Source organism: Daphnia magna, linkage group LG9 (genome assembly GCF_020631705.1).
Source record: "Daphnia magna isolate NIES linkage group LG9, ASM2063170v1.1, whole genome shotgun sequence".
In the NCBI taxonomy this organism is placed as follows: Eukaryota; Metazoa; Arthropoda; class Branchiopoda; order Diplostraca; family Daphniidae; genus Daphnia; species Daphnia magna.
Genome location: NC_059190.1, coordinates 9,416,553 through 9,442,766, shown reverse-complemented (window position 1 = coordinate 9,442,766; position 26,214 = coordinate 9,416,553). Strand labels below are relative to the sequence as shown.

The 26,214-nt window shown below is 40.9% G+C and overlaps 1 protein-coding gene and 2 long non-coding RNA genes across 3 annotated transcripts; 1 reads left to right on the top strand and 2 right to left on the bottom strand.

The window, feature by feature from the left end:
• The first annotated feature begins 959 nt into the window (after positions 1 to 959).
• On the top strand, positions 960 to 1,893 carry LOC123475852. The gene is made up of 4 exons (XR_006651349.1): positions 960 to 1,086; positions 1,153 to 1,360; positions 1,435 to 1,621; positions 1,689 to 1,893. It is a non-coding gene; the product is annotated as an uncharacterized LOC123475852 (long non-coding RNA).
• Positions 1,894 to 4,408: 2,515 nt separating this feature from the next.
• On the bottom strand, positions 4,409 to 4,816 carry LOC123475902. The gene is made up of 3 exons (XR_006651446.1): positions 4,737 to 4,816; positions 4,556 to 4,647; positions 4,409 to 4,490 (listed from the first exon to the last, which is right to left on the bottom strand). It is a non-coding gene; the product is annotated as an uncharacterized LOC123475902 (long non-coding RNA).
• Positions 4,817 to 5,991: 1,175 nt separating this feature from the next.
• Positions 5,992 to 9,981, bottom strand: LOC123475705. The gene has a single exon (XM_045178701.1). The coding sequence runs from the start codon at positions 9,979 to 9,981 to the stop codon at positions 5,992 to 5,994; it is 3,990 nt and encodes a 1,329-aa protein (XP_045034636.1).
• Between the last annotated feature and the right edge of the window lie 16,233 nt (positions 9,982 to 26,214).

The window sequence follows — 26,214 nt, the reverse complement described above, 5'->3', positions numbered from 1 at the left end:
AAGACCATCTCTTCAGTTACAATGTGCTTCGAAAGAAGTATTTATTCGGCTTTTTCCCGTCCGATAAACCAAGTCAGGAATACTGCAATCAAAGAAAAATAATTATTGCGTGTTGGTGAGTAAAAGGAATCAATGATTTTACTTAGTTTTTGATCTGCCCTTTTTTTTCGAATTGCTTAGGGGCATTTTTATGATGATCCAGCCGTCTGGTTCCTTTCGGTCGCCCAGCTCGAGTTTTGGTGTTGGGGAGCATAAGCATCATCAAATCGTCTTCTACTCTTGGTCTTTTTGGCTCCCGGTTCTCATCAGAACTACTTTGCTGGTCATCTGCAGCTTCTGATGGAGGTTCTATTGGGCCATAAGAGTGGTCCAAGTAGATTGATGTCATTCGGGCGTCTGTATCTGCCGTAGCTCGAACAACTGGATCTGCCGGAGCTTGAACGACTGGATCTGCCGGAGCTCGAACGACTGGATCTGCCGGAGCTTGAACGACTGGATCTCTTTGAGTTTGAACGATTGGATCTGCCAGAGTTTTATATTAGGTAAAATTTAAATATTTAACTGTCAAAAAGATCTCATACCCCCAATTATTAGATGCATAGGCTCATTCCGTCGGATGCATAACTTGACCTGTTCCAGTACTTGGAGGTATCCCTCGAAGGCAGGCAAGGGTATATTTTGAAGTTCATTAGCCAAGGTTTTGGCTAATTGAAGGGCTCTGCTGTACATGTCTTCTCAAGTGACTCGATCTCGATTTCTTCGTTGTTGAATTACGACCGGTGACCAAGCTTCCGGGTGTTCGTCTTGTGAATCCTCGTCCTAAACATAAACAGAAACGAAGTTATTAAAGGTAATAAGATAACTAACTTTGTTTGATTTCATTTTACCTCGTCATCGCTCATGCGCCTTCTCCTATTGAAATCTTCTACTGGCAGTAAAATCTCCGCTCTATCAGATAGGAATAAGAGGTGTCGACACGGAAGTCCAAAATTATTGAAGAAAGTACAGGAGCAACTAGTCAAATCCAAATTAGCAGTGTAACGGCCAGTGTTGGTTGCTGTGATTAATTGGTTCCCATCCTGGCAAGTAAACAGTGTTGATTAAGTTATTTCACTAACAATTTATATTAAAGTTACCTCAATTATGCTGTAGGATGTAGTTGTCGCCTTGAATTGTTCAATTACCCGATCCACCGCATAAGGCGTATAGATTTTACGTAACCGCTCCATGATAGGATGCAACTTCTGAACCGGAAATCGAATTTTCAACTCATTTCCTTTCTTTTTTCGATCAAACTCTCTCATTTGGCTAATGTCAAGCAATACTTGTATCAGCTCGGGAAATCTTACTTGCCGATTACGTAAGTTTTTCTTTAAAAGTGAATGATACCTATTTATGGACAAGTGGTAGTAATATTTATTGATTTATATGTAGGGACGTGAATACCGTTCGATTCTGTTCGTCGTGTGATTGTCCATCATGAATAGAGTTCTTCTATAAAAACGGCCCAATATTCTGTAATATTAAACCAATTGGTTTCGAAATAATGCCCAAGTCCGTCGTACGTGCCGTCGTCGTCATCTTCATCTAAAAAATTCCTTTTTTAAAATAAAGATTTCCGGTAAGTTGAATAATTTGATTACCTAATCCACACAGGTATTCCTCGACCTCTTTTATTTTCTCTTCAGATCCAGCGTAGACGGCTTCTTTGAACTGTTGGTATATCTCTTCCCGGAGATTCCGGCTTAACTTGGCTTGGACGAGACGTTTGTCAACAGCAGCCAACGCGTGGAAAAGGCACAATTTCAAAGACGCTGAGGTGAAAATGCGTTCTACGGCGTTCATCTCTTTGCAATCCTTGTCGGTAAGAACCACTTTCGTCTTGCTGACGTCGTTGTGCTAAGAAATTCATGGATATTTAGCAATTTAGATTTTTGGTTTTCATTAAAAGGATTACCTTGGTGAAAATCTCTAGACCAGCGAAAATGCTAGCTGTCGTCTCCTCGCGGAGAAACATGTAGCAAATAGGTTGTCCAATGCCAAAATTATCTTCTATAACAATTGTGTAGAGGGCATCCCGGCTTTGTCCACTTTATATGTCCCGTCGATCTCCACCACTTCACCAAATTTCTTAAATAATTCTCTTTGCTCTTGGGACTGGATGAAAATCTGTACTACTTCATTGTCTTCGTCGTGAACTATTTTAACTACGTTTCCTGGTCGTTCACGAAAGGCGTCTAATAGTTCTACAGTATTCTTCCATTCATCTCGTGGCAGTCCTAAATTGCAACAAGTTTTAATTGAATACCAATTATAAGTAAATGACATAATGTCTTTACCGATCACTTTCTGCTTAATGTTCTGTATAGTCTTAGGTTTGAGAACAACGTTAAACTCATCATACACGCGCTTCCGTACTTTTAAGGGGATTGCGCCGTCACGCGTTGCATCAGTGATGTATTCTAAAGCAGCAGGATCTAGATGTCTAAAATATAAAGCAATCTGTTAATCTTTGTTCAATTGTGATTCATCAGCAAAGTTACATACTTTTTCTCCCCGTAGGTAGCGATGAGTTCTTCGGAAACGGGATGGTTTGCGTGCTCAAGATTGCACGAAATGACCTCGTACTTTTGTTGACGGACATTCAAAGAGACATACCATGTATATGGACAATTGCATGCGTAGACTTTCTGATTAGGGCGCAATCCTTTCGAACGGTTTCGATGATTTTCATGATGCGAACAAAGAATCTTGGCAGAATAATATTTCCAGCGTTCATCGTCAACCTTCTTTGACCCTGACTGTTTTATGAATCAGTTAACGTCCGATATTTTTTAAATAGTAAGTTTAAGTCGAGTTTACTAACCTTTTTGTTGTGAGCTGACACAGTGCATTTTTGAACGACCAAAGGATAGAAAAACACTTGTCGCAGTTGCTGTACATATGCGTCCACATCTTCCATCGTTTAAAAAAAACGACCTATGTGAAGCGTTTCTATATCCATGTCGAACCGTTGTAGAACGAGAAAAACAAGCAAATTTGGTAAACTGATAAACTTGGAGCAAAATCGAATGATCTACTATGCTTGAAATATGGAATGCGATTGATTTTTAAGATGCCCACCATTTTTCTCTATCTGCCCCCGCCCATCTTGATCCTAGCTTCAGCAATTGCCTTTTGTCGGCATCGGCATAAAAAATTGTTATCCAATCTTGTTAAAGGCAGGTAGTCCCAAAGGTGCGTGTTGACACCTTGGTCTTGTCGAGCGTAACCGCTGAAGGTCGAATCAAGTAGTTCGTGGAAAAACTATGCGAAGGAAAGGGACAATAGGTTGAATTTCAGCAACATTAACCGCAACGTGATTCACTTTTTGTTTATATAAAACAAATTCCACTATTACACATTGCGTGAATAACTGAATTTTACCGAAGTTTACTTTTCACTTACTGAATAAAATTTCGAAATGTACATTCTATGAATTGAACCTGTAGCAGGTTACAAGAATATGGTCAAGGTCGCAGCTTATTACCTACATAGCTTTTTCCTAGAACTGCTTGAGTGATGGACGGGTTTCGTATAACTCGGACTGTGTCATCGTAACGTAAATCATCTTTACTTGAAAGTTTTAACGCGTTACGTCGCAAACACATGTGTGAATAGAAAACAATTGAATGCACCATAATAATTATAAATCTTACATTTGTATAATATCCGAAGGTAGTAAAGGTAAATGCCAGTTAACACTACGAATTCGTTTGTGCGTTTCTTTAAAACTATAGAAAAAGGCGACAGCACTAAAGAGTTCATTTAAAAAGATTACAATATCGATGAAATCATTTTGTAAAATGCCTCAGTCATATTAGATGCTAACCTCATTCGTTATTGACTAACTGAGCTGCTACTAATTTACATTCGATTTCGTGACAACCGTAATAAGCATTGATTCAATGAGAAATTTGTGAAATATTTGTAATTCTTATTATTGTGAAATATTTTTAGTTTTACATTCAATAGATGAGTTGAATAACTTAATGACCCCGAGTTACAGAGTTTAAACATATCGGTATAACTTTATACAGGAAATTAAGCATAAGAAATGCAAACGAGAAGAAATGGTTATATCTTATATGAGCTTAAATAGGAAGATCACACAAAAATCGTCAACAACAAGGTCAACAAAATCCCATGCATGTTAGCCAACAGGTTACAGAATAGGCTGATCCATAATCATTCTTCATGAAGGCACAAACAACAATAATGCATTAAAGTTACGCAACCAATAGAACTGTTACGCCAACCAATAGAATTTCTCACAACAAGCTGAGAGTCTGTCAAAAATATAAAGAATATAAAGCAAGTTAGTCATCATTACATGAAATGTAAAAGTATGATGTGTGACAATAAACACCTGAATTTGAATCCATTGTCAATCCATCGACAACAAGTTAGCTCTGTGTCAGCTCTGAAGAGTTTGTCCAAACGAGCTGAGTCTGTCAAAAATATAAAGCAAGTTAGTCATCATTAAATGAAATGTATGATGTGTGACAATAAACACCTGAAATTGAATCCATTGTCAATCCATTGACAACAAGTTAGCTCTGTGTTAGCTCTGTGTCAGCTCTGAAGAGTTGTCCAAACGAGCAGAGTCTGTCAAAAAAATAAAGCAAGTTAGTCATCATTACTAAAAGCATGAATGGTCAGAAAGCATAGTCTATTAACAATATGTCTATAAACACCTGAATTTGAATCCATATTATCCATTGATAACAAGTTAGTTCTGTCTCACCATTGATAACAAGTTAGTTCTGTCTCAACTCTCATGTTTCTCAAAACAAGCTGAAAGTCTGTCAAAAATATTAAGTTATTCTATGCCTTCAATCATGTGGTATATATGGCTTTGTTAAAATTCAAGGAATATGTTAAACTATACCTTAGATAATGAATATTCAATGAGAATTTCAATTTAACCATCAAACTAAATGTTTGTAAATAATAAACAAACAAATAAAATAAGTAAGGAAGGCCCAACGGCCACCAACGGCAACGGCAGTTATTCTATCACTATCTACGGCCAACGCCGATAGATGGGGTTTTAACACTGAAATGGCAATAGCCCTCTATGGCTATTGCCATTGCGAACCGAAATGGCAATAGGGTCGACCCGCTCGTTGCAACTCTATTTGACTGTTACGCGATATGTTGCATAAAAAGTGTAATACACTCGACTTTATTCGTTGGTTCAGTCAGAGAACCCTGGTTGTTCCACGCCGTGTGGAAAATCGTCGGTCCTTGTAACTAATTTCGGAAATAGCAATCAGAGCCTCCGGTGGGTGTGTGATGCACTACAACGAATGCATCAATCGTGAAATGTGTTTGAAAACTTTAACAGCAATCGCAACAGCAATAAGGAACGAAAGGAGCTGACGATACGTGAAAAATAAAGAATATATTGAAGTTCGAAAACAAACACTAACACGTTAGTGGGTATTTTTCAATAACAATTTATTCCCTTTTTTACTTTTAACATATATCTTTATTCTATTATTACAATTTATTATATTATTTACTATATTACATACATTTTTTTATATACGTTTTATCACTTTTTTTGTACAACGACTTGCATGAGATAGAATGCCTTAAAGGGAATGAAACAGTTAAAGAAAATCAAATGAGTTGGCGCAGTTTCGAATTTTTTTAACAAATGCCGATGCTTCTGTCAGCAACAGATCTATTAGTCGTTTTGACTCAAAATAATCAGTCCAACATTTTCTCTTATTACATAAGGTTAACTTTGATTGCGGTGAACATCACAGAAAATTGGTAGTAAGTGACACTTAGAAAATTTTTCTATATAGTTCTGAAATGAATCTTCTTCGTAGATTTTGCCAATATGTTGAAAATGCGTTGCGTTGGCAGAGAATGCTCTAAGATTTTGGATATTCGATTGGCGACGAACGTCTGAAAGCGACATGTCTTTGAGGCTATCCACTAAAGGACAGTTTTAGAATCAGACCAATAGATGATTTGATTGATTGGAATACGCAGGATCGATTGGACGAACTTCACAAGGCATAGTGCCACAACTGCTCCTTGGAGTTCTAATTTCGGAACAGTCAGCGGACGAAGGGGTGCCACGCGGGAATTTGACGTAACGAAATTTACGGCGACGATATTATTGTGGTAGACTATTCGTAGGTATACTACAGAGCCAAACCCGACGGTGGATGCATCGCAAAAGGCATGCAGCTGAATGTCTTGGATGTCACTGGACGAAGTTAACGCTCGCGGTACCTTGAATGCTTCGAGCTGGCTAAGATTAGTCGTCCATTTGTTCCACTGGTGTTGAATTAGTTCGGGAACTTGGTCATCCCAGTAAACACCGACAAGCCACAATTCTTGTAGAATTCTTTTGGCGCTTAGGATCACTGGTGTTAAGAACCCCAGTGGGTCATACAAGGTGGACAATGCACTCAAGATCCGACGCTTAGTGCTCGCTTCGACGTCGGTTTTAACATTAAAAATGAAGCTGTCGTTTTCGCTGTCATATAAAACGCCTAAGGTTCTCTCCGTAGGTAAATCTTCTAGATCCAAATTCAGGCGAGGTTGATTACGATCACCTTCTGGAACACGAGACAGTACCCGTCGAGATGAAGAGAGCCATTGGTTCAGATGAAATCCTCCCCTTTTCAACAATGCTTTTGAGTCTTTAATCGCTCGACTAGCCTCCTCTTCGGTGTAAAAAGAATTCAGAAGGTTATCTACATAGAAGCTCTTGTAGACTCGTTCAGCGGCTTCAGGAAATTCTTCACGATGTAGGTCAGCAATATGTCGAAGCACTTGGGAGCAGATAAAAGGGGATGAAACCGATCCAAAGATTTGCCGCTGCATTTCATATACGGTGGGTCTTTTTCGAGAACCAGGTGTACGCCACAGGAATCGTAGAGCGGAACGGTCTTCTTTCTTCACGCCAACTTGAAGAAACATTAACTGAATATCCCCAGATAGGGACACCGGCTTTTCTCTAAGGAGTAGAAGGGTAGCACCTATATCGTTGATAAGGTTGGGACCCTTTACCAGAACTTCGTTAAGTGCAATTCCTTGGTACTTGGCCGAAGCGTCGAAGACCACCCTAACCTTTTCGGGTTTTCGAGGATTTACGACTCCATGATGGGGAAGGTACCAATTTCTCCCAAAGGTGCCCTTCAATTCACTTTCCTTGAGAGGCCGCACGAATCCCTTTGCCACATAGTCATCGATTACGGCTTTGTATCTCTCAGCAAAATTAGAATTGTGAACGAATTTGTTTTCGATAGAGAAAAGTCGACGCAATGCACTATTGTAATTGTCGGGTAATGCGATAGCATCTGAAACCCATGGTAGACCTACTTCATACCTGGCTCCGTCGAATTGAATAGTTGCATCGAGTTTCTTCCTCGCTAGTTTATCCTCGGTTGATTCTAGCGGTTGAGCCGGAGTTACAATTGGAAAGCTTTCCGTTTCCCACAATTTCTCGACTTGACGTAAAAGTAGTGCTTCCTTCGGTGATTCTTGTACAAGGTAGCAGAGTTTTTGCACCGTCATCAGTGGTTTGTTTGAACGACAAACCGTTGAATCATGCTGCTGCGTCCCTAATGTTAGATCGCCAACGCAAGTCCAACCAAATGGCGTCAATAAACCAAAGAGAGCGTCGGTTCCAACAGGAGGTAGTCTTTCATCGAGACGTAAGTGCAGCCATTGGTTTCCCGCTCCAATAAGGATGGTTGGTTCTCCAACATCAACCAATTTTACGTCTTTGAGATGAGGGTAACGATTTCGGATCTCCATTAACTCCTTCGGTGGGCATGGTAACTTTAGGTACTGAGTCGGCACAGTAGAAACCTGCTTAAAAACCGATTCGAAAGATCTATCACGAGCCTTAACAGTCAAACTAACCGTAGTTGATTGAAACTGTGGGTCTTGGCCGTGAAACAAGCCAAAGGATACATTCCTTGCATTCCCTTTGCATTTGAGCTTTTTAGCTACATCCTCTCGAATTAAGTTAACGGTTGCTCCTGGATCTAGAAAAGCGAAAGTTTCTATTTCCACCCCGTTAGCTTGAAGTAACACAGGAACGATAGCTAGGGAAGTGTTGATAGCCGTATCCCTGTTTTTAATGGTCATTGCACGACCATCAGACGATTTTGCTGATAGCTGGCCTGCATTTTTAGTGGTTGAAGCATTCGCGGGATAAACTCGAAGTGCTCCGTGCAATAGAGGGTGGTGTCGTTGACCACAGTTCCCAATGTTGCAGACGATTTCGGTGGGACACTCAGTTCCCCGATGTGTTCCAATCAGACACCTGAAACATAATCGTTTCTCTTTTACCCACTCCACTCTAGTTGCAACGTCTAGATCTTTGAATGTGGAACAGGTTTTTATCGAATGGGCATTATCACAATAAATGCACTTCTTAATAACGCCTTTCTTCAGCGATGACGAATTACTCTCAGAGGGAGGACTTTGCTGCGGTTTCTTGACTGGTGGAGTTGTGGAGGTGTGAAAAACAACAGGACCTTTACCAAAGAGAGGAGTTGGTTTGGTGGAAGGCTTAGCACTTCCCGCTTTCTTTTCCTTCTGTGGAGCTGGTGATCTATGAGTAGACGGCCTGGTCATCAATTCACCCATCACCATCTCGTCTATCCACTTTGCTAGATCCTTGAGAGTAGCTCGTGTTGGAGTCATCCGGTACACTTTCACACCCCAGCTACTTCTCATTCGTGGAGGTAAACGGGAGACGACGTGTTTCAGAGTCATTCCCGATTCCAAGTCTTGCTCATATCCGCCGGTCCTCAGGGCATGCATGGCTCCATGAAGAATTCGATTGAGCTTGGCTAGTGCCTCTGAATCATCATCTCGGATCGATGGAAGATTCATAAGAGCCATCAAATGGCTCCGAGCAACCACTTGTGGTTGACCATATCGCTTTTTCAGTTTTACTAAGGCATCATAATAAGTGGACGGATTGTCCAAGTATTCGGCTATGTAGGAACGAACTTCTGTAGTGAGCAACTGCTTTAAGAAAGCATGGCGTTGAGCGTCCGATGGTACCACATTATGGATCATGTCCCTAAACGAAGAGATAAAGGTTGGCCATTCCTTTGGATCACCATTGAATGGCGTGATCTTTATATGTGGTAACGCATTCATTGGCCAATTTGGGCTGAACCCCACTGAAGCTCCCCTTGGTGGAGGTTTACGCCTGTTAATCCAATCATCGCTGCTGAACGATGGCATTAAAGGAGGTGGTGGACCACCTCTCCCCGCTTGCTGTAATGGTCTAGGATTGTACTCAGACGTGGGCGGGCTCCCAATCGTTGATACAGGTCGAGAGGTCTCGAATCTACATCGATCGTTAGTTCTGTCCATTGATTGCCTTAACGACGGATCAGGCGTTTGCGGCCGTGAACTGTAAGGATATTCATCCATGGTGAAGAAAGATTCTTCATCAGCTTGGCTCCGTGTAGCACGACTGGCAGTAGAAGCTGGCGAGTTACGTCGATCATCAAGGTAATGATCTACCTGTTGTGATACTCCTCGGACTCGAATCTCGATACTTATAATATAATTATAGGCATCTGTCATCGGCTTCTTGGTTTCCCATAATCTTTGATTGTACAAGAAATGGACATCTCGCACTTGATCCAAACGACCATGGATCTGTGTATTAATATGGTTTAGTAAGGAACGGCGCCCATGGTTACTAATCAGCTGCTCTATCTCACGACACTGTTGCTCAAGGATAACGACTAATGTGTCTTGTTCGACCCGTGCCACCTTAATTGCTCGAAGTCGTTCTTGCGGTGTAAGGGATACTCGGTTGCTGGATTCTGTTGATCCACTTTGACTGCCAACTCCAGTATCGTTTCTGTTACGATGAACTGGAATACCAATATCTGGCATGCTAGTTATGCTGCCGTCACGTGTCCGTGGTTGAGACATTTCGCTAGGTAAATAAGCTTAATGTAAACTTAAAGTTTCTTCTACTTGATGATTTCGCTCTATTCGTTATAATAAGACAAGTTGAAGCGATGGAATTCAATTTCACTTTTATATTGTTCAACCGGCACGGGAATTACCATACAATATTTAAATCAATTATTCTCTTCGAGGACGTTTGTCAGTTTTTCGGAAAAGCTGTCTTGAGGTTACCGTGCTAACGATCTGGGTCCTTGTGTTACGAATTCTCCAACTCCTAACGGTTTGTTCTGGTTCAGCAGGTGCAGGTTCCTCAGTTTCTCCAACCTCACTTCTGACTTCACAATCAGCAAGGTTAGGGATGAAGTCGTCCGGCTCCGACTCTGGAACACCTGGAGGAGTTTGGGGTCCGGAAGCTGCTCGACTGGTCACGGACTATATGGCCGATAGAAACGAGGTTTCTTCGGTGATGGCCGGGAAATAAAATCCGCTAGCCGCGGTCCAGTCTTCCAGCGTGATTGAGCGGATTCAGCTAAAGCTGCCCTCAAAGCTTCCGGTGGTTCTGGTGGTTGGATGTCGATCTCTCTTCAAGTTGTGGGACGGAAATAATCCAGCCGTATGCGACTCGGAGTTGGGTCAGTTGCTTGTAGTGGAGCGATCGGCTCCACTGACGGACGGAATGGGCTGGGCGGATTGATCGGTGCTGAGCTCAGGATAAATTCAGCTACTTTTAGGGAAGCTGGAATTTTCGGAAGCAGCTCCAGTGTAGGCAACTCTAAATAACTAAAGTTGACCGGAAAACTGTGTGTAATTAAACCTTAAATATTTAGTTAGGCGGAGAAGGAAGAATAACAGCTTGCATGTCTTTGGTTGGTTTCCGCTGAGCAATTAGTCTTGCTGTTGTTTCGCTTGCCGTCTCTCGGTAAGCAGGTTCACGATCTTTCAAATGCTGGAAACGGTATCGTTACTGCCGAATGCCTTTGCGGATCAGCTTATTCTTCAGCTTAGCCGCATCGGAGTTTTTCTTTCGCGGAATGTTTAAGCGGTTTTACTAAAGTAATCAAATAGAGATTCAATTGGTAATTATCGACGGCCCTGAAAAGGTATCGACGATAAACAGCTCACACAAAAACGCGAAAATTATTCTCAATCGACGGCCCTGTAAAGGTATCGACGATTGAGAATAAGCGAGATGGACGGAAAGGCAATTGTCAATCGACGGTCCTGTAAAGGTATCGACGATTGAGAATGTGTGAGAAGGACGAAAATGAAATTAACAATCGACGGCCCTGTAAAGGTATCGACGATTGAAAATTAGAGAGACGGACGAAGACTAAATTGACAATCGACGGCCCTGTAAAGGTATGGACGATTGAAAATGAGAGAAACGGGCGAAAAATGGAACGAACAATCGACGGCCCTGTAAAGGTATCGACGATTGTAAATGTGACGGACGAAAACGAAATTAACAATCGACGGCCCTGTAAAGGTATCGACAATTGAAAATGTGACGGACGAAAACGGAATTTACAATCGATGGCCCTGTAAAGGTATCGACGATTGAAAATATTAGAGACTGGCGAAAACGAAATCAACAATCGACGGCCCTGTAAAGGTATCGACGATTGTAAATGTGCATAGACGAAAAACGAAAAGATCAATCGACGGCCCTGTAAAGGTTTGTTTTGACTATGTTTAGAGTGCCTCCGCTGCGGGAATACCGTCACGGATACGGGTCTTCTGATGAAGGCCACAAATAGCACTGGCGATTGAGTTTTTGGCGAGTTATTGGGCTGTTTTTCATATGAGCAGTGTAAATGTTGTAGTGTGTATTTTGTGTGGAAGAGGGCGATGGAAGTACCATCATTTATATGCGAACTTGTGAGGCGATTTGTTAGGCGATTTGTTAGGAAGAGGTGTGAACTGTCCGTGTAGTGGTGCGTGCCCGGATGTGGGAGCAACTATGCTCACCAGGAGAGTTGAACTCGGATCTCAAGGTGCCCCGATCACCAAGTGACGCCTTATCCAACTCACCCATCCGCCCCCCGCCCTGTAAAGGTATCGATGATTGAAATAAGCACAGACGAAAACGAAATTAACAATCGACGGCCCTGTAAAGGTATCGACGATTGTAAAGGTGTTTAGACGAAAAACGAAAAAAACAATCGACGGCCCTGTAAAGGTATCGACGATTGAAATATGCACAGACGAAAACGAAAGGAACAATCGACGGCCCTGTAAAGTATCGACGATTGCAAATGTGTGTTGGACACCGAAAATTACCAATCGACGGCCCTGAAAAGGTATCGACGATGGTAAATAGGACGAGATAAGCAAAAACATGACAAGAATTTACCAACCACAATAGGTCGGACAAAACTATGCCAGCTAACAATGCTTACGTCATGATTGAAGTGTTCAAATGATGAGCCGGGATACCCAGGGATGAATGGCCACGCGAACGGATAGGTGATGGCGAAGATAAACACGAACGATGAATTTCCCGGTCGATGCACCAAAATGTTAACCACCGAAGTAAAACGACGAAGACGGGATGTGGCTAACTCAGAGGCCAAAAGGGCCACGCTGCGATGTATTCAAACACGACACGAGGTTACAACACGGGAAAATTGGGGCGACAGGTTGCGACTGCTACCACCACGAAAACGATTCAGACTAAACCTCGTTGCTGCATTTTCCTCCGTCATCGACTACGGCGGAAATGCAGGGGAGGGGGAAAAAAAAGAAGGGCGCTAACGCGACAATTAGCTTTTAGGTGTAAATGGGGTGGCGTAAGTGTAAGGGAGGGTAACCTTTTACAAAAAACAACAGGTTAGTTCAGCCAAGGTCAGACAAGTTCAGACTTGTCTGCCCCTCGGCTATAACGCAAACTTACACAAACACACATACAGAAAAAACGAAAATTAAATTACATTTAATCACTAACGACTTCTGTCGTTAACAGGATTCAATTATCTTTTCTAACAAACGAAATGTTTAAAACATTGCAACATGTGTAAAAACCAGTTTACCATGGTTACGTTTTGTCGTATAGGGATCTGAACTGAAATTAGGAGGTAAGTCAATTTCTTCACATCGAACCGATTTAAAGCAGTCCTCTAGCTTCGTGAAACTTTTTCGAGTGTGCAATATATACCAGCACGAGTCATATATCAAAATGTCTTTAACAAAATCTAAATTAGCAGGTTCGTCAATTTGATTTACATATCGAATGGATATTTCCTTTAGCAACTTGTATTCCAAAACGGCTCTTAGATCAGATGCATTAACATCACACTCCTTTGAGTTACGCTGTAAGCATTTCGACATAGTGACCAATACATTAATTTCCTCTTTGTTGTCAACGTTAGGTCCTTTTAGTATTAAAGATAACCTGGCTCCCAGGAAAAACATCTTATTACCATCTTTATTTTTGTTGGAAAGACATAACGGTTGGGTGGGAATCAACAGATCGTATTGTAACACTACGTTGTATTAAATGGCAGGAAGAGTAAGACTGAGAGCGATACAAGAATACATGGCAACTATATATGAATGGATCTTATGTCATACGTCCGGTTGTACTAAATGCCAGCTGGATTGCATAGCGTGGTCATTAACCACGTGATAGTATTATGCCAAAGGGTCTCTTAGAAATTATAAGAACATAGGGAGACCGGACCCATGCTGGACTCCGGTTTTTCTCTTGTATCTCCTATCCCCCTATAGCGATAATTTTTTTTTACATATTATTCTTTGTTTTATTCCCCTTTTCCTGATTTTCACTGTTTTTTTACGAAAAAAAGACAAGGTCTAAAGATTAGAATTTCTCGGTCTTTCTTGTCCTACCCGGGGTTAACTTGGACAATCACATTTTCCAGGTTGGACGGGGTCATTACGGGAGGATAGGATAGACCAAAACTTTTAAAATATTACAGAAAAGAAGATTAAGGCAATAATAGTAAAAACTAAATTTGGTAAATGTAAATTCAAAAATAAAGAAATTTTTATACACGGAAAATAAAATTAATTTAAGATGGAAAAGATAGAAGGGCGGAACGAAATGAATCGATAATCAATAATTCATATTTATTGCCCTGTTAAGTAAATTTATGACCATGTAGTTTGTTTTCAGGTTGTAAAAAGTTATTGGCTCCTCTCCCTCTACGCCCCATTCGTGTCCAACTTTACCCTAAAAATTGCCCAAAGTGACCCCAAATCCCCAACTCTTTTCAAAATTAAGTTGGGACATAACTTTACGACCTAAAATTGGTTTTTTATTGTTGTATTGTAGACAAATGCATTACCTAACTACCGGGGTTATTACCTTTCTTTTTACTTTCATATTTTGGACACTATACTAAATTAAATGGAGAAAAAATTTCAAAATTTTACCCCAATTTTATTTTATTTTTTACAACTGCAAAAATAGCCATAGAATATAAATCAAACCATATATAATTTAAGTTTACACTAAATCTAGTAACATATCAAAAATCGAAATTTTTTGAATCAATTCTACTTTTGAAAAAGCCATTACTGTCTAACCCGTTACAATGTTCAAAATTTGTCCGGTATCCCCTATCAGTCCTACAGTACTGTAAAGTCTTTCACACGCTGCATATGACGGAAGGGCACTGTTGAATTCTCTGTTAATAAATATTACTTAAGTTAGTTATGCAAAACTCCTATTTGTGTTATCTTTATCTTACATGAGAATTTGTTTGATCGTCGGGAAATAATTCAAATCATCAAGTGAATCTAAGCAAGTATTAAGAAGGTGATCGGCTTCACTGATTTCAGTTGAAGCTCTCTTTTTCATTCAGGCTAAAAATCAGTTAACTTTGAACGTTCTCTTGATGGTTAGCTATTGTTACTTTGACTTCCTTCTTCTTGTTTATTGATCATGGAATTCATCCTACGACAATTCAAAAGAAGAATATGTTGTAACTTGTTATTTCTTAGTATTGTTTGTGGTTTAAGAATTAAACTAAACATAACCCACTGTAGCGCGCTTTTGTACATTCTTTTTCGGGATATCGATTTAGTTTTGCTTTTTATCCTCTTGAATCCAAAAGATCTTGAAATATGGATCACTCATTGCTGCACGAGACCTTATAGGCGACAGTCATTGTCACCATCTCAGGCGGCACAGGTATATCCGTCTCATATCCCTAGAATGTTGAAAAAAAATTATATCCCGATTTTTATGCAAAGGATATCCCTTGAATACGCATATGTCCCCACCAGGGATATTCAAACGAGAATGTCCAGGAGAGATTCTCGTTTATAAGATATTCTATGGACATCCAGGAAGCAAGCGGTATATAACAAAGTCAACAATCGGCCATTTTGTACTGTTTTGGGTGCTCCAATATTTGGAAAACAGATGGCACCTTTGTACTTTTTTTCGAATTCAAAATTAAAAAACTAGATGTCACTATTTCCTACGTCAAAATGAAAACATCGTTGTTTCTTTTGTTATAATTTAACATTTATAACAACTTAAACTAACCTTTAATCCCGAAGGCGCCCAAAGGGCTTTATTTCAAAGAATAAATTGACAAGATTTAACAAACCAATATTGGAGGACAATAAACTCTTTTGTCCATCTTCTTAAATATAATAACAAATTGAGTAAAACAAAGACTAGCATTTAAGCACGGGAGCAAGCATTTAACGTCGACGTATACGTTTTTGTTTCTTTTCCGCATTTGTGACTCTCCGGAGCTTTTCTCAGCCACTTCGTCACAATAGCCTTTATTTCAAATGTGGTCTAAAACTGAACGGCTGGAATGGATTTGATGGCTTTTGAATTTCAAATGTTATTGACTAGAGTGATTTCAATGAAAAACATAAAATGAAAAAAGTAGATTTACTAAACATTGCAATTTCTAGAGGTGAATCACCAAATCTGTTTTTTTTTCAGGACGATTTTTCTTAGTTCCGCCTTCCAGTTTAACTCGCGAGCGACCTTGTCACTAAGGACCATGACTAACGCTCCTCTGACTATACCTTTAAGGTTTGCCCCTTATATTTCTCTTATAAGATTCATCTCAATAAGGGAAAGAACAAAAACGACACGAGTCTGTAAGTCTGTGTAGGGTATTCAAGCAATGATTTTTAATTACCAAATCTAACTGAAGTTCCTTTCGTTTGATTTTTTCTTGAAAATCTAAATATTTCTTAATTGAATCGAGTGAAAGCATCTCTTCCATAACAGCACTGGATTCAGCAACGTCATAAACGCTGCCCTTGGCGATGGCATTAATTTGTTTTTGCTGCATCTTCAGTATCTTAAGAATTTTTTATTTCTCTTGTTTGTTGTTGATGTTGTCGCACCTTCATCGTCGGATAAATTATATATCGTTGAAACACACGAAAGCAAAACAAACGATTAGAAAATTCCATGAGTAAGAATATGTTAAGATTTCATTTCCGCAATGAGATTTTCTTATAATGTTGTTAGCGTGCTGTGGACGGTTCTACTGCTTAATTTCGTAGCTTTTAGAATTCCTGAAGCTGTCCACTACTTTCTTCATTAAAGGAGTCAAGTTCCCAGTCCAAGGACATAGCATCTAACAATAAAAATAACGTATTAGCGATTGAAGTCAGATACTTAAACGTAAACGAAATACCAGAATCAGTAGATGTTTTTTCCATTTTCATTTGGTGACAAGTTGCGAATGGCAGATCCAGTACATAATCTATTATAAGACAATTGTTGTACGCCTCTTTTGTTTGGCAAGTTGACAGTGGTTCCATCGTCACTATCGTCATCCATTTGGTCGTCCTCATACATTCGAAAAGCATAATATTTTTTGACACGTAATGATGAAATGATGAGCAGTAAAAATATTATTCTTAGAAAGTTATTGGTGTACCCGTCGATGATGCATTTTCATTTCCCAGCTTTGCAACGACGTAAGTGTTGGCCGCCGGGATCTCTGCATTTCTTTTTCTACATTGCGTATTGGGCCGCTCCACAGTGGCTCCATTAAATTCTAAAATGTTTGGTGTGAGAATCAACATGAGGGTTTTTTAGCATGAAAAAAATTTTTACTGGCAGAAAAGCAAGTGTTTTTATTGCTCTCATTACGGTTTTCGGTCTTCGTCGATACCATGATATCCAGATTTAAGTGTGGGCTAGGATTTTAAATTATGTCCCTGCTGCCCTCGGCTGCTTCCTTTGACGATAGCTTCTTCGGATAAGTGACTCTACTCTGCGTAGCAAGTGTTAGTACTGGTGGGTTGGGCTCAACAACTATCCTGGAACGCCGTGCAGGTTGAGGTGGGCTGAAAACTTCCTTTTGTTTCCTGATTCGACTGCTACGTCCACCTCCCAATATTTCATCATCAAAAGATGGGATGTCGGAATTTTGTGGAACAAGAACTTTGCCTAAGTCAGCAAGTTCAATGCGTTTGAAATACAGTTCAAGTGCAGCATAAGATTTGTTCAAGTCATCTATAATTTAAAAAAATTTTATTTATGTACGGAAATAAATTTGTTGCTGTTATGGTGTTATTACCATATGTCTGCTTTATGTTGATTTGGTACAGCTCCCATTTTTCCTCATCTGGTACAGAATGCTTTCTAACCCTTTTGTACAGTCCAAGTTTGTCGAGCTTGTCAATGTGGGATGGCCAATAGCCAAATTCCCTATTTTTTCTACCCCACCTACTGGAGATTACACAGCGATGTATATTGTCACACTTGACTTGAAAACGTTTGTATTTTTCTTAACACAGAAAAAGGGAATACAATGATTACATGAATAATGAATTGAATCCTTACTTTTACTAAGCGTCTAGTTTAGTGGAAAAGAGAGCGACTAATAATGGAAAAACAGTGGGTTTTATACTAGCTTTGAAATTACGCCCTCTCCCTAAGGTTAATAGATTTTTCTGCACATTCTAAAGCTATTCTGGAACTTCTACTTATTTAGGGAGAAATGTCTGATAACATAACAGTTAGTAGAACATTCGTAACTATAGCGTTTGAGTTTGACGCTTCTAGGAACAGATAGGGACATCTGCTGTTGTTCCCCGCGACAGGTCCCCCTTCTTTAAGACAGGCGACCCGACTGTACTACAAAATAGCATTGAATGCGGAACAATGGGAAAAAACCAAAGAATTGGAAGAGTTTTCTAAAGCTATCACTCATCTTCATAGCCAAAGAGAGGTAATAGCGCGAGATGAAACAAGGTCATGACGAAGGTCGTAACCAAACATTAATAAGACATTATCAAAAAATTAGAAGTGGATAACAGAGTAACATAAGATGACAATTCCAGAATACTTGTATAGTGTTTTTTCAGCCTCCGTAGAAAAATGTTCAGCTACTCTGACGTTGTGGACAATCTTCGCGTTTTCGAGTGCGCTCTTGTGCGTTTTGTCGACTCAACGTTTGACAATCATCGTAGTTGTTACAGCCGTTTACTTCCAAGTGACCGTGTGTTTTTCTTCACCATTCTTGCGGAAGTTCAACGGACTGGTGCTCGATTGAGTTTTTCACCATCCGTAAGCACTGTCTGGTTTGCAGATTATTATTTCAGGTAACAAGTTATTTTTTAAGTTCCTTGCTTTCTTTTTAACAAATGCATCTCTTTCTTTTAGTACTTATTCAGGCTACGCCAAGTATCGCGAGTTATTTTGTATGACTCATGCGCGCCTTCTCTGGTGGATTGAGTCTGATGAGGACATTTTTCATCCCCCTCCGCACCGTTCTGATTTCTACACTGAAGTAACACAGGCTGAAATGGATAATCGTCTGGCCGCGCGTCAGACGTGGAACGATGTTTTGGAATCGTTCAACATGGAGACTCCCAGTCCAAACGATTTCCATTTGCTACGGGAGTTTTCCCGTAGCTTAACTTTTCTACTGCATTATATTGACGATCAGTTAAATGAATAGCGATGTAAATTTTTCTATGGATTTTCAATAAACTTTTTTCTACTGGAGATGTCTTTTTTCTTTCTTCAGTTATGACAAAATGGTTACGCCTCTTGCATCTCTAGCTCCTCCCTCCCGCGGTCTCCGGGGGAGGGTTGTCGTATCGCTCATGTACGGCCAAGCGTACACTGAGTGTATACAATTTGTATGCTAGGGCAATTAACCCTAAGGCAATAAGTGAGATTGCAGATACCAATTCGTAAGGGTAGCGTATAGAAGATGTTTCTTTCTGTTTTTTCGTTTCAGTGATGAGATTGTGAATTTGCTCTCCGGTCATTTGCGTTGAAAGGCTGGCTTGAGCATTACGATGAAGCAGTTGACTAATGATGTCTATTGAAGAGGTGTTTTCTCGCGGAAGTTCCACGAAGGTATGTTTCTTGTTTGTAGTAATGTTGACATCTTGAGAAAAAATTTCAACTGTTGGTAGGACAACTGCTTGCAATTTTGGTGCCATTATGTTGCCTTCCATACTAGCCGGGAATACCAACTCTTCTGTACGAGCAGTGCATCCCAAAGGTATTTCAAACATTCCTACAGGCGGTAATGTTGTTGTTCTTAGTGTTGGCTGCTCACCACTAGATGGACACGAAAATACAATTTCGTGTGGCTTTGTTGCTGAATAAACCCATTGGTTGGATCCCATGTAAACGACTTCAAGACCACGCCATTCCGTAAATTTCTTTCTGCATTGTGTGTTAATTCTTGGTGTATCATTCATGAACACAGCTATTGCACAGGATTTTCGAGCAGTTCTTTTGCTGACACCGGTATGGAATTTGCATAGCGGGCGTCCTGTCTTGCTACAGTCTTTAATGTCGTCTTTGGAAAGTTCCAAAAATGTTTCGAGATCTCCTGACACAGCAAGGTAATCTGGTAAATTTCCAAACAAGACGCCATGTGTTCCATTATCTGTTGATCCTGGTAGGTTGATAATCTGGAAGAGCTTGTACTGCTGAGCGTGGTCAAAAATAGGAACATGTATGAAGAGGCGAAAGGAATTTTCCATGGCTGCAACCGAGACAGTAGACTCTCGGTAAGCGACCCAAAGTTCGTAACTTGGAATAGACCATCCTCTTGGTAATTGACCATTGATTGTTTTAACAACTTTATTGAATTTAGCTGGAGAGATTATTTGAGGGGCCAAATGCCCGTTGGCTAGAAGACTAAAGCCGACGTCGAGACTATCAGCAAGTTGCTGTAGCCACAGCAAGGTTTGATTCATTGCTTCAAACGTTTCATCCAGTGGGAAAAAATATTCGAAGTGACTCAGTTCTAAGTCTTCCATGTCAGCTATTTTTTCCATTATGTTTGTGGTCACATTTTTCAGCATGGAGTATTGGCCTCGTAGTTCTCTAATTAATTTTGCGTTAGTTCTGGTTTCCCATAGTGATTCATTCAAGACTGTGGCTTGTTTGTCTATAATGTGGATCACTTCTCGTTGATTTCGGGAGAGAAGTTGAATTTGATTATTCAGTTCTTCTAAATCTTTTTGTGTCGATACTCCAAAAAGCCATTTAAGGATTGTTCCTCCCCCGTCGACGAGACTTCGACGATTTCTTTGGTTTGTATTCAAGGCTTTTTTGATATTCGATAATCGATCTGCTGCGTTCTCCATTCCTTTCAGGAAAGACTGCATTCTGCTGGTAATTCTTTTGGCTGCTATTTTTTGAGGTCTGGTACCTTGATTCTTCCATCTTTCTGCTACTTCCTGCTGTTGCAGAATTTTCTCTTTAACGTACGCCGTGGCCGTATCAGGTAATCCAAAATCAAGATCAGTCACTATTGTCCAAGATGATTTACTTAACGCAACGTCAGCTTGTTGTTTTAAAATGGCGTTTTCTCTCAGGATTAGTGAACTGCTTGTGGAGGGGGCCAGCAAGAAAATGAAGAACGGCACTAAGAAGGTGAGATACCTAGCCGGAGGTCTTCTATTTCGTATTGGTCTTCGTGATGCATCTGAAGGGACCTGGTCTGGAGAAGAGGTGATCACTTCACTACCACTTGTGTCGGGTGACACGTTAATTTCCCTCAGGTACTGTTACTTCCTCTTCGGACAGAGGTTGTGAGTGAACTGCATCAGGTAGGTCTTGTGCTTCTTCTTGTTGTTCCCCATCTTTCTGTTTGTCTTTTTCTGCGGCTCTCTCAGTGTTATCTGGAATGGATGTCTGCAGTGACTCCCATTCCAAAGTGGCTTAGTGAAATGACTTCATTCGAGCGACGTGAACAATATCTGATTTTCCCCGTCCGGTTGCGGAGATTACTTCGTAGTTTACTGGTGTAGTTTTTCTCAACACCCTGAATGGTCCCAACCAGCGGTGAAGAAGTTTTTCTGCTTTTCCTACTTTGCGAAATGGTTTGTAGATCAGGACTAGATCTCCTGTTTGAAAAGATAGTTCTCTATGGCGAGCATCGTAGGTTTCTTTTTGTTTTTCTTTAACTCTCTGCATTCTAGTTTTTACAATTTCTTTTGCTTCCGTCAGATCAGCTTGTAGTCGATCTGCATAACTCATTGCAGCGTCTTCTTCTGTCAACAATGGGTTGGGATCAGCGTCCAATTCTAAATCAATGGGAAGTCTGGGTTCACGTCCATAGAGCAGAAAAAATGGTGAATACCCCGTCGACTCTTGTCTTGCTGTGTTGTATGCAAAGCATACGTATTGTAGAGTACGATCCCAATCACGTTGGTCACTGCTGACGTACATTGAGAGCGTAGCTGCCAATGTATGATTCATCCTTTACATCGCTCCATTTGCCTGAGGGTGGTAACTTGAAGTTGTCTTGTGGTTTGTGTGCAATTTTTTTGACAACAGCTTGCGTTAGATCTGAGGTAAAACACTTTCCCTCGATCCGTTATGATTTGTTCTGGAGCTCCGTGACGTAAAAGAATTTGATTAACAAAAATTCTGCGACGTCATCGACTTTTCCAGTCGGCATGGCTTTGAGTTCAACCTATTTGGTTAGATAGTCCACTGCCACGATAATCATTTTGTTTCCTTTGGTAGATAGTGGGAATGGACCTAGTAGATCAATGCCTACTTTTTGAAATGGTCTCTCTACTTTGATGCATTGTAAGAGTCCTGCAGGTTTGTCTGGGACTCCTTTTCTGCTTTGACAATGTACGCAGCTCTGTACGTGACGAGTTAAGTCGAGTGCCATCTTCGGCCAGAAGAAACGATCACAAATCTTGTGTAGAGTACGCTTGATGCCAAGGTGACCTGACACAACGTCTTCATGGTATGCCAGTAGAATTCTTTCACGGTAATCGACCGGTACGCACAGTCTCCTGTAGTTCTTTCCATTTTTAAAAGTTTCCTTGTACAGCTTTTCGTTGTGAATTACAAAATTTTAGACTCTTGATTTTCCGTTCTGGAGTTTCACAATTAGCTGATTCCAATTGCGACAGGCTTTCTGCTTTTCGGCCAATGACTCGTCTTCGTCTTCGGAAAGGCCAGGGAAAGTGATTGCTCCCACGATGAAACAGCGATCATCTTCTAGCTCTTCTGCAACTGGTAGCGGATTTCTTGAAAGACAGTCTGCATTGTCATGCGTTTTCCCACTACGGTACCCAATAGTTATGTCGTATTCTTGAAGCGACAAGCTCCATCGGGCCAAACGGCCTGCAAGGTCTCTTTTGCTCATTAACCAGCAAAGAGCCTGATGATCGGTCACCACTTTCACTTTGCAACCCCACACAAAACATCGAAACTTGGAAAGACACCACACTAGTGCAAGACACTCTTTTTCAGTGATTGAGTAGTTCACTTCTGATTTTGTTAGAAGGCGGCTGGCGTATGCTATAGGACGTTCTGCTTCTTCAATGTGTTGAGCTAGAACGCCTCCTATGCCATAACCACAGGCATCGGGAAAGATTTCCATTGGTAGATCATAGTTGGGATGCGCCAATACTGGTGCCGAAGTAAGTGCTTGTTTCAAAACATTGAAGCTGCTACTTTGATCTTCTCCCCACGTGAAGGGAATTTCTTTCTCCGTCAGTGTAGTAAGCGGGCGTGCAATTGATGCAAAACCTTGGATGTGACGTCGATAATACGAGCACAGATCAAGAAAGCTTTGTACTCGTTTCACCTTGTTTGCTGTTGAATTGCCTTCATTGGGTGATGGGAAACTTTGAACTGCCTCCAGTTTTTCAGGATCTGGTGCAACACCTTCTTTTGATATGAGGTGTCCCAACACTTTCAGTGCGTGCTCCATGAATGAGCATTTTGACCATTTCAACTTAAACCCAGCTTGAGAAAGGCAACTCAGCACTAGACGAAGTCTTTGCAAATGCTGTTCGAAGGTTGCTGAGTAGATTATGACGTCATCCAAGTATATCAGGCACGTCGTCCAATGAAGTCAAGCTAAGATGATGTCCATGGCCCTCTGAAAAGTACCAGGGGCGTTTGTTAAACCGAACGGAAGAGTACGGAACTGGTACAATCCGTCTGCAGTGATGAAGGCTGTTTTCGGTCTGTCACTGTCGATAACTGGAACTTGATGGTATCCTGATTGAAGATCCATGCTTGAGAAAAATATGGCGCCTTCCAGCCGACTCCAAGGTGTCGGCAATACGTGGTAAGGGGTATGAATCTTTACCGTTACTGCGTTAAGTTTACGATAGTCCACGCAGAAGCGCCAAGTACCATCTTTTTTCTTGACTAAAACCACTGGGGAAGACCAAGGGCTGTCAGAAGGTTCTATGACCCTTCTACGCAGCATTCCTTCCACTTGATCTTGAATAACAGCTCGTTCTTTCCAGGCACTCTTGTAAGGAAGCTGATGGATTGGGCGCGCATTAGCGGTATTGATGTCATGTTTGACGACTGAACAGTATCCCAAATCATCCTCGTTTAGTGCAAAGCAATGAGCAAATTGCTTGAGGATTTTTACTGTCTCTTCTTTCTCTTCTTTTGGTAGATTTTCCCCAATTCTTCCTTCCGAGATGTTTCAACAATTCTTCTTTCTCTGCATCTGCATCTTGGTTCTCCACCGAAGCATCTAGTGTTAGAATTTCTTGAATTTCTTCCATTTCTTCAGCTTCGGGGTGTTTCTTTAGGGTTCCCAGTGTCACTCCTTTTTCTAGCCACACTGTTTTCGGAGATAGGTTGGCGACTGGAATATCTTTCAAATCCGTTTGTACGAGCGAGTGACCGGTAGACAGACTTGATGTTGCTAACAGTGAAGCTGATGGTGTCACGATGCACGAACCTTCCATTTTGTGAGAGATAGATGTTGGAATTTGCCTTACCGTGTATGCTGGTATTTCTTGACTATCTTTTGAAATCAACCGGCTTTCTTGTGACTGTTCTACTTGGAGAGCAGTGATTTCTGGAAGCGGTGATTTCCCCGTCGTGAATGATGACTCTTCTGACTCGTAGTCAATGTGGATAGCTCGAAATTGTTGTAGGAAATCATTTCCTAACAGTAGTTCAAAACCCGACATTGGCATAACTATTGCGTTACCTTTTATAGTTTTGCCTCTGTGGGTTACTACTATATCAGCCGTACTCTGTGGTGACAGGGTTTGACCATTTACTAGACGGATCTTTGGTCCGACTAGAGGGTTTTTGACAAATTTCGTTTTCTCTAGTAATTCGGGTGAGATTACTGTGACTGCAGCTCCTGTATCAATCAGTGCTGTTGCAGTTATTTCTCCACACCTTACTGCTTCCTTTATTAGTCTTGCATGGTTCAAGTTGAACACGATCATTTCTGGGTCAGCCATTTTTTCTTCCAACGTATCTGGAACGGTTAGGTTGATGGAAAGATTTCCCTTTGCAGTCGCCCCTGTGGCTGCATCTTTAGGCGGACCTCTGTATTGTTCTGATTCAGGGTTCTTGAAGCAGTTGCGAGCAATGTGTCCTGACCTCTTACAAAAAAAACATTGCGGCCTTCCTGTTAGAGTGCGACCTTTTGGTTTAAAAGGTCCTTTTGAATTTACTTGCTCGTTTTCTCTTTTGAAATTAACTTTTCGCAAGTCTCTTGAATTAATTCTCTCATCGTCTTCATCAAATCTGCTTGCTGGTCTGGGTAGACCACTGACAGGTTTGGTAACTGCTCCTGAGGCTTCTGCGGCTCAGCTGTCGTATCCTTCCATCCTCGTGTGTCTGACATGAGTGATGCTTCTGTATAGGATTTTGCTAGTGCCAAAAATTCTTCGCATGTCTTGGGCTTCAGCGGATAAATTTTTCTGAAAAGTGTTAGGCGAAGTCCTCTAAAAAAGATGTTCCAATCGGTGCGTTTCTGACATATTCAGGTCAACCAGTCTGCAAAGATTGAGAATTTCATAGTAGGGTCATTCCACGCCAAAACATCCAGAGCTCGTTGCGACATCTCACGGATTTTGATAATTTTTTGGTAGGTGGGTTTTTTATCAACATAGTCTCCAAGTCTCAGGTCCAACCTTGGACTTATTTAGCTTGGTCGCTTCATTAGGTCCAGGGTTGGACCTGAGCCGTTGCTGTAACTATTGGTAATCGAGTCTCAATCGATTCTCAAGCCCCTGTCAAGAACCAGGGCAGCCATAGTGATATTATTCTTTCGTTTTTCTCGTTTACATTTGTGGTTTTTGCAACGAAACAGCTAAATTAGGTAGTGTAGATAGTAAATTGATAGAAGGGATGGATGACAAAGAGACTCAAAATTCGCCTGTTTTGACTGCTAAAGAATTGCAAGCAAGCTTTAATTCTGAAGGTAAAGCAAAAAGTGACGTTTTAAGAAGAAGAAAGATACGAGCTTCGAAAAAGCCTGAAAGCCGGCAAAAGTTCTTGAAGAGTGGATGGCGTTAAGCAGCGGCCTAGGATTGAAAAGAAATGTGAAGGAACAGCAGTCACAATTCCAAACAAGGCTCCAAACAAGGCTCAAACAAGGCTCCCGTTTCAGTCGTATATAACCAGATACCATGTAATATCTTTACCAACAATGGTATGCATTACCTAACTAAACACTTTATTCTTCCTTACCATATTTTACCATCAACTTTTAATCCTTTTGGTTTAGAAAACATGAAGAGCCCATGACTACAGATACTGGGGTACCGTTCATGCTGAAACATGACTATCAAGAAACGCAGACTGTTTGGAAGACTAGAATGGATACCCAACACCAACTGTGGAGTAAAAACAGAACTTCACTTCACCAGTCAATCGTAGAAGTTTGCCATTATGTAAAACAAGCAGCATATTTCAATTGCCGTGGAGTAGGCTCAACGCCAGTTAAAATGTCAAACTTGCAGAACCTACCTATGTGCTGCATGTGACAAAATTGTTCACAGCAAGACTGTTACACACCAGCGAGTATGTGAAGT

Excerpts from the sequence above, each read along its gene's own strand:
- LOC123475705 (XM_045178701.1), bottom strand. The coding sequence starts at position 9,981 with ATGTCTCAACCACGGACACGTGACGGCAGCATAACTAGCATGCCAGAT.